At 54.2% G+C, this 8,274-nt stretch overlaps 5 protein-coding genes; 2 read left to right on the top strand and 3 right to left on the bottom strand.

Moving 5' to 3' along the window:
• Positions 1 to 799: 799 nt before the first annotated feature.
• Positions 800 to 1,035, bottom strand: CHC_T00005176001 (hypothetical protein). XM_005716495.1 is given in 2 exon segments: positions 800 to 825; positions 826 to 1,035. 1 exon segment carries the CDS (start codon positions 1,033 to 1,035, stop codon positions 826 to 828), a length of 210 nt encoding a protein of 69 aa, XP_005716552.1. The 3' UTR covers positions 800 to 825.
• A 524-nt stretch (positions 1,036 to 1,559) lies between these two features.
• CHC_T00010267001 (Ku core domain, Ku70 family) lies at positions 1,560 to 3,749 on the bottom strand. The gene has a single exon (XM_005716494.1). It carries the CDS (start codon positions 3,747 to 3,749, stop codon positions 1,560 to 1,562), a length of 2,190 nt encoding a protein of 729 aa, XP_005716551.1.
• Positions 3,750 to 5,164: 1,415 nt separating this feature from the next.
• CHC_T00009579001 (HAD-like hydrolase family protein) lies at positions 5,165 to 6,082 on the top strand. The gene has a single exon (XM_005716493.1). The coding sequence runs from the start codon at positions 5,165 to 5,167 to the stop codon at positions 6,080 to 6,082; it is 918 nt and encodes a 305-aa protein (XP_005716550.1).
• CHC_T00008345001 (HAD-like hydrolase family protein) lies at positions 5,291 to 6,082 on the top strand. Its single transcript, XM_005716492.1, has one exon. It carries the CDS (start codon positions 5,291 to 5,293, stop codon positions 6,080 to 6,082), a length of 792 nt encoding a protein of 263 aa, XP_005716549.1.
• A 1,380-nt stretch (positions 6,083 to 7,462) lies between these two features.
• CHC_T00008580001 (enoyl-CoA hydratase) lies at positions 7,463 to 8,080 on the bottom strand. Its single transcript, XM_005716491.1, has one exon. The coding sequence runs from the start codon at positions 8,078 to 8,080 to the stop codon at positions 7,463 to 7,465; it is 618 nt and encodes a 205-aa protein (XP_005716548.1).
• Between the last annotated feature and the right edge of the window lie 194 nt (positions 8,081 to 8,274).

Raw genomic sequence — 8,274 nt, 5'->3', positions numbered from 1 at the left:
GATAGAAGTGGCCAAACTCGTCCGCATTGAAAACATCACAGTCTTTATAAAACTGAATTGTACTGCGTAGCAAGGGCATTTGACGATCAATTGCAGCCTGGTCTGCATCTCCCGATTCGCCATGAGACTTGATGGATTTAAAGTTCCACCGCTTCTGGAAACGGGTCAACCAGCCTGAGCTAAACATAAGCTTGGTTTGTGTCTGCGGCGGAAGGGACAAGTTCATGAGATGCTGTAACCTCCTTGCCTTCGCAATAATTAAAGTTCCATTCACACAGCGCCGTGCGCGAAATTGAGCATTGATCCAGGAATGCAATGCTGCCTCCAACTCTCTACAATTGCCATAAGTGTAGCGCTTGTGGATTGCTGAAGGAAAGAGGGACGCGAGTTGCATTTTTGATGATGCGAGAGATGGTAGATTGGTTCGGCTTACGGAGGAGGTGGAATTTGTCGTAGGCCCACTGTGCGAGCGCTTTTTGGTGAAATGATTCACCTGCAGAAATTGGAGGCACCCGCTTGTCCATTACTTTCTGTTTCTGGACGACTGTGAGTGAGGTGAGTCGTGTATGGGAGTCCATGTTGTTTTGGTTTGGTGGTTGAGGACGGTTGTGAGGCAACTGGGAGAGCGTGTGCCTATAAACCATGGTGTTGCGATGTTTCACAGTAAAGTGAAGTTGGACTGTAGCCTAATGCCTCTGTCCTACGGCCTAAATTCTGCGTGCCGCCGCTGGTGTTGACTTTGCAGTCCGCCGCCGGTGTTGAATTTGCAGTGCCGACGGCGATGGCGAATCACTGCATATTTGTTGTCATACGTTTTTATTTGTTTCATAGGTTGCCTCTGTATGAGGGTTCGATATGATTAAGGATCACTTTCTTGATGCAGTTATGCGGTATGCAGTCCAGTGTCATATGCAAGCTGGATTCGCGACTCCGCAGCTGGTAGCTGACGAACGCATGCAGATATCGAGAATATGCACAAATCGAGCATGCAGTTAGCGAGGATTCACTGTACAGTATAATATACACCAGTGTCATTAAACGTACAGGACGCGTGCCTCACACAACCTCCGGCTCGGCTCTATCTCATACCGCACCGTAACAGGGGCTGTTGCCATGCGACGCACACAAGAAGAACAACTTGTTTTCAAAACTAGCTCGGTGCTGTAGTTGAACAGAGCTCGGAAAGCCCAAAAGGAGACGTTTACGGTTCTTGCCAACTTTGTCTCTATTTGCTTGGCAGTGAGTCTGAGCTCACTCTCGCCAACACATATTTTGTACGGCCCTGTATGGTATCCGTAATAGCCTATGCTGCGACACACTCATACACGCAGGCAAACAAATTCTGGAGGGGTCTGTCTCTGTTCGTTCGTGCTGGGTGCCATGCTGTGAATGTCCGACATCACCATTCCCGTCCTCTTGAATGCTTTTCTTGTTGATCAGGTTGCTTGCCAAAACTCTTGTCACAAGAAACTTGCCAGTGATTGTGAGCTTCAAAAAAACACCCGTTACCCGTCTAAGCTCAGCAACAACGAGGCCATTTTTTTTGAAAAAGCTCTCCCCTACTTCTCACCTCCCTTCCCTAGCTTATCCGCAATATGATCCTCCACCGCCATGACCAAGTCTTGCTTTTTACCCCTTTCGTTCAATCCATGTGCACGGCAATACACTTGTAAATCGGCCTTGAGAAGCTTCCCTAATGTGCCCTTATTGAACATCGATAGCATCATCAATTCATCCAGTTCACCGCGTGCCGCCTCGCACGCTGCCCGCTTCTCCGCAGTCTTCTTGAGTCTCTTCTCTAGCGTCTCCGCACCTCGCTTTTTCGTCTTCGTTCCAAACTCCTCGGCCAATGCGTCTCCGTCAAACTGCGCCCCTACCACTAGTCGCTTCATCTCTTCCGCGTACACACCTCCCTTCTCCTGCAGCATCGCAACATCTGGATTCAGAAGATCGTCTTGCGGATTATATCGGCTCTCCACACCAGCCGCATTCTCCAAGCCCGCATAGAACCGTTGCAGATCAGGGTTCAGAAACATACCCGGAGAATACGTCGCTATCTTCATCTTCCGCACCATCCGCCGCGTCACAGACACACTCTCAGGTTCGTTCCTCAATTCCGACGCTTCCATGTCCTCTTCTTTCACAACCAATGCCGCCTCCTCCCCTTCCTGCTTTGCCCATGCCCCCTCTTCCCCGTTCACCTCTGTACTGTCCTCCTGCTTCCTCATCTCCTTCCGCCAAGCAGTGTATATATCATCTTTGTACGGTAGCTCGTGCAAGTGAAACCCGCCCGGAACACTATTCTCTACATCTTCGTCTACTACCTCTTCCTGCGGCACAAGCGCTGCAAACCGCATCCCAGGGCCGAACTCCTCTCGCAGCCGAACTGACACAAGTCCCACAACGCCCTTCTTCAACATGCACTTCAGCAAGCATGTGAACGCCTTCGTAGACCCGATGTACTCTGTGTCATCTGGATACACAAACGTCGGAGGGCCCATAGTGTGCTCTCGTCTCAGTACGCTCTTCTTCCTAAACCCATACACCACGAGCCCGATCGGCCCCAACGCTTTCGCTTTTGTTAACTCACTCTTCTTGAACCCGTGCAACAGCGGAGCCGGCTTCGCCACCGTCTCATCCAAATCACTCGATGCCTCGGCCTTGCCTCGCGCATTCTTTAAGCAGTCCGGCGTAAACATGTAACGAATTTCCTCAGGCTTCAGAACCTCCCCAACGCTCTCGCAAGTCGCCGTCGTGATCCTGAATGCAGGCTTGTTTGTCGCAGCCACAAGCTCCACCTTTGGCGGTCTCTTTGCCTTTCTCACTAACGCATACAGTGCTACTCCAATCTTGTAGTCGTCTGCAAGCACTAGAACTGTTTTCCTCATCATCCGTTTCTTCGCTTCCTTTTTCCGCACCCTCGTCAGCAAATCATCGAAAGAGTAAATCGTAGCAATCATCACAGAGCCCCGCGTCTCCCCATCCCCCTCATCCCCCTCATCCTCCGTGTAAACGAGGTCATTGAAAAACGTCGACGAATCGGGCCCCTCGGACATCCCCGTGTCCATTTGACTTGGAGACATCAGCAGCGAAACATCCAGGCTTGCGCCCATATCTTCCAGATCCTTCGCCTGTGTAAGCGACAGCTGCTTGACCGCCCGATTTCCACTCCCCGGGTCATCATCATTCGTGAACACAAACACGCGCTTCCGGTGCATTACCCCCAGACGTGCCGCTGCTATGGCTGTGAAATGGTGCCTCACAGCCCACAGCGCCTTGTCAAACTCAACCGGCTCATCTGCACCAAAGCAAAAATTACGGTCCGTCGCAGGTACCTCCAACTTTTTTAACTCCTCCGTCTCCATTTCAAATAAATCATCCCCGTCCCCAGCCTCCAGTCGCTGTGCAATCCCTTGAAGAAGCTTGATGCCCGTCGCATCCGCAGGCTTCAGCTGCCGCAGCACACGAACCCCCGGCCACCCTTTCCGTGTCTCCGACCCCCGGCATCCAAACGCGACAACCGCAATCGAATCCGAGTTCCGAGCTACAATCTTCGTCTTCATTACATCCGCAATGCATCGCAGCGTAATGGACAGCAGCGAGGAAGCCCCGGGCGTTTCACAGATGTCTGCAGCAATATCGATGGCCGGGTCCTTTCGAATCATGGACACCCGAAAGTCCACAAGAAACACTAGAGAATCGCGCACATTCATCCCACGTCGTCGCCCATATTCCTCCGCGGACGGCATTGTGCTCTTCAGTACAGCACAGACGCAGTGGCGACAACGAGGGGCTCACGAGACAGAACGCGCCTAGAAGAACCGCAAACCGCCGTTCTCACTTCAGCAAATAGTTCAATCTTCGGCTTGTATAACGACACAGCGCCTCGGGTGAAGGGGTAGAGCGCTCACCAGTGAAAGTGTCCGGAGCTTGACGCGGTTTGACTGGAGGCTCGTCTCAATAATGAAGAAGAGTCGGGAACTTCCGGTCTGCTGGCGTTTTTTCGCCGGTTTTTTGATCCGCCATTTCCTGGGTGCGTTGCCAGCAATGTCATCGCGCAGCATGGCATGCCAAGACCGTGACGCATCCGTCACCGTCAACGGTTCGTCCGATGAGCACTCGAGCGCCCGCTCTTCAGCACTCGCTCTCTTCGTCGTCCCCGTCAAAGAGATGACGGGCGGGTTGCATCGCGATCAGGAATCGCGTGCGATTCATTCGCCCCACGCGCTGCCCCCCCCTCCCCCACCGCCGCCTCCGCTGACGAGTGACCAACCTTCTGCCCAGACACTTCCTCCCCCACCGCCTCGACATTTGCAAGCATCATCAACCGCACTCCCACCACCACCACCACCTCCACCGCCACCGCCACCGCCACCTCAACTTGCACCGCCGCCTCCACCGCCGCCTCCTCCGCCTTCCCTACCGCCAGCCGATGACGAGACCGAACTGGAATTGATGGCCGCGTTCGGATTACCGGCGGCATTTTCATCGACCAAGGGGAAACAGGTAGCTGGTGCAGATGTGAGTGGGGCCAGGATTGTGAAGAAGAAAAAGTACAGGCAGTACATGAATCGAAGGGGTGGTTTCAATCGACCGTTGGACGGCTAGTGAGAGCAGTGAATCCGTGCTGTAGAGTATCACTGCGTTGCATGATTATGGGTCTACTTTGTGTCGATAGCATCTACAGGATCAGTTTGCGTTGCAGGCTTGGTTGGACACAAGCCTCTCCGGAAGGGGTCGCAAGTCGTGTTGGTGACTGCAAGTGTGTGTGGTGACTTGGGTGTGGATGGGAGGCAGCGAGCAATAGATGGGACTTTGAAACGTTGTTTCGATTCCTTCAAGGCGTGGTGCTGCGCTCCCCGTCATGTGAATGCAGAGGTCATGATGGAAGAAGATAATGAAACGCGAAGATACGGTTGCTGGGGGCCGGGAGAATGGTGTAACTTGTTTGTTGCTTGTATGTAGCGTGCATAGGACAAGGGCATAACGGGAGTTCAAGGCGTTTGATTTTTTTGACGTGATTTCTGAGCTGCATGTGAAGATCCGACGCACCTCACGCGATCTCCGGCACTCCACCTCCGCAGCACATTCGTTTCCGGATCCACTGCGAGCGGTTCTTTTCTTTCGTTGGACTTGCTTTGGCATTGAGCGGTATCGCGACGACATGGCGGCGTTTGTTTCGGCACTAGCACCGAGCGTGTTTCTTGGAGAAGGCGTGAAACCGGTGGCCGTGTGCCGGTCACGAAGCACACACGTGCGTCGCGCGCGCGGCGTTTCGCAACGGGTGTCGATGGGGTTGGATGCTCTGCTGTTTGACTGTGATGGGGTGCTGGCAGACACGGAGCGAGATGCGCACCGGGTGGCATTTAACCTGGCGTTCAAGGAGCGTGGATTGAAGGATGTGTGGGACGAGGCATTGTACGGGAAGCTGCTGGAAACGGGTGGTGGGAAGGAACGGATGACGGCATACTGGAGCAGCGAGTCGTCATGGCCCGAGGATGTGGCGAAAGACAGCGATGCTCAGAAGGAGATGGTGAAGGAACTGCACGCGCGTAAGACAGCCATCTTCATGGAACTTGTGGACTCTGGTAAGGTGCCACTGCGACCGGGTGTTGCGCGGCTTGTTGGAGAGGCAAGCGAAGCTGGCGTGCCGATGGCTGTGTGTTCGACGAGCAATGAGAAGGCTGTGCAACGAATTGTGGACCAACTAGGGGAGGCTGCGGAGGGAATCCAGGTGTTTGCCGGTGATGTTGTACCGAAGAAGAAGCCGTCGCCGGACATTTATTTACTCGCGGCGATCAAACTAGGGGTAGACCCGCAGAAGGTGTGTGTTATTGAGGACAGCTTCATTGGCCTGGCTGCGGCTCGTGCTGCCGGAATGCCGTGCGTTATCACAAAGAGTACGTACACTGCTGGGGAAGACTTCGGGCAGGCGCAGAAGGTGGTAAACTCACTGGAGGATCCGTTGACAACATTAGCGGACCTCACGCGTATGGTAGAAAGCCCGGGCAGGGGCCAACCTTCTGGTGGTAGAGGGCGTATGCGAAGGTTGCGAAGACGATATGGATCGAGTTACTTGTAACCACGCAACACGAAGAACACTAATAAATGCCGAACGAGTCACAGTAATTTAGAGCGGTAGAGCCAAAGTTGCTCCTCGCAATACTCGAAATACAGGACGTGAGACCTATGTCGTCGCTCCACCTCTGAATACATATGGTTCTGTCCGTTTAGATCGTGTTCTAATCCACGGCTGTTGTATCTGGTTGCTGATCGTTCCAAGGCACGAACAAGGCAAGGAGGGCAAACGATTCTGCTCTCCAAAACTATAAAATAGCGATGCAATCGAAGCTAAAAAGCGAATTGCGACTACGATGGCTCTCACCCCCACAGCAAGGGAAAAGTCCAGCGACTGAGTAAAAACGGAGGCCCACGAGTTTTGAGTACTGCGCGGTTTCAACTGCGTTTCTTTGGAAAGTTAATCTAGCGGGCTTGGAACTATCACCTCAAAGCCCACTGGAGCTCTGACAGAGCAAGACTATAAGTTCTCTACAGAATATCTTTCTCTGTGAGGCTCTAGAGTGAGAAGGTAGCATCTTGCATGCTAATTTGTGCTTCTTGATCATACCAAAGCAGGATTCGACTCCAGCCCATAGCAAGTATGATGAGAGAGTAAGTATGACGAGACTGCAGGCTTCCTTTCTCCAGCAGGAAAGACACAAACGGTTCATTTTTCAGCGCATGCAGGACGGTGCTCTGGGACGTGATGTGCATATTGTATGTTGAGATGAAGCTTAATCTTGCGATGGCAAAGAATAAAGCCTTTGGAGGCGCGGAGCCACGCCATCGTTCTCCAGCTATTTTTGATGGGTACATTACCGTTGGTAGAGCTTTGCGAAATCTATGAGTTGTATTGTGCAGATTTAACGCATTTAACAAGGATTCAAGCGACATTTGGGCAGCTGGAATGTTGTCTCTAGGAGGATAATTAACGCTGTGAACGTTTTCATTGTAACGAATACATCAACGGGTTGTCCTCCGCTGTATGGCACCAAGAGAGGTGTTCCTCATGAGTACATTGTTTCGGAAGCGACCCCAAGAAGTTTTTAATAAGTCGTTTTCAACCAATGTTGGCCGTTGCGCAGTAGAGCGGGCCGCCTTGCAGGGCGATATGGCGCTCATTCTAACGAAGGGGAGTATAAACGGGAACGGCAAGCGTTGAGGTGGCTAGGGGGGCGGAGAAACGAAAGTCGGGCATGGTGTCGGAAAAATAGCGATGCGTCAACACCGGGGCGTCGGACATCTGTGGAGAGGTGTTGGGGAGACTGCATGCTTCAAGTGCAATTTACCGTAGTAGCTGTTGCATCTTGTGGGGGCACGGGCAACTGAGCGACCCTGCGCTGATCTGCGCCGATCGACAGGCATTCCGGGGCACGAAGTTGAGGTATAAGAGGCACGGGCATCATTGGGCCTTGACCAGCTTCTCGGCGGGACTGACGACGTACTTCTTCCTCTGGCGTAACATGTGTGCGAACATGTAGGGCAGCCCCGGGAGGTAATTAACAAGTACGAGGACGCACATATAGTAGTAATCGAAGGCAAAGTTGACGCGGTTCGGCATGTACACGGAAAGCGGGCGCGCGGCCTCGATGTACGGCAGTGCGGCGTACAAGGTAGCGGCCTCACTGCCGGCGCCGAGCGGGTACAAGGGGATGAAGGTGGAGTAGCGCAGCCAGGTGAGGCCGGGCGGGATCTGCGTGGTGGCGGCGGCGACGGAGAAGTAGAGGTAGCGCGGGATCTCGGTGAGGCTCCACGCGAGAACCATGGAGGTGACGGTGGGGGCGAGGCGCACCTCCGGGACCAGGTCCAGCACGCCCCACACGAGCATCAGGCGCGATGAGACCTGCAGAAGCGTCGTGGCGGCGGAGGCGCGCACGAGGCCGGACAGCGCGTGGACGACCTCGAGGATCGCGCCCGTTTGGGACAGGGCCAAGGGCAGACGCACGGCGGGGTACACCGGCTCCGAGGAGATAAGCGCGCGCAGCAGACGCAGCAGGACTATCGACCAGCCGGCGGTCATGACGAGGTTGTAGAGCAGGAGGTAGCGCGCGGCGAGCATGATGGGCAGGTGGCGCGGTGCGGCGGCGGAGTGGTGGGCGGAAGGGGGGCGGAGTGGTGGGCGGAAGGGGGGCGGAGTGGTGGGCGGAAGGGGGGCGGAGTGGTGGGCGGAAAGGGGGCGGAGTGGTGGGCGGAAAGGGGCGGAGGGGGGAGGAG

This window comes from Chondrus crispus, genomic scaffold (assembly GCF_000350225.1).
Source record: "Chondrus crispus Stackhouse genomic scaffold, scaffold_270, whole genome shotgun sequence".
NCBI classification, from domain to species: Eukaryota; Rhodophyta; class Florideophyceae; order Gigartinales; family Gigartinaceae; genus Chondrus; species Chondrus crispus.
Note: the sequence above shows the minus strand (reverse complement) of the source record. Positions and strands in the feature narration are given on the sequence as shown.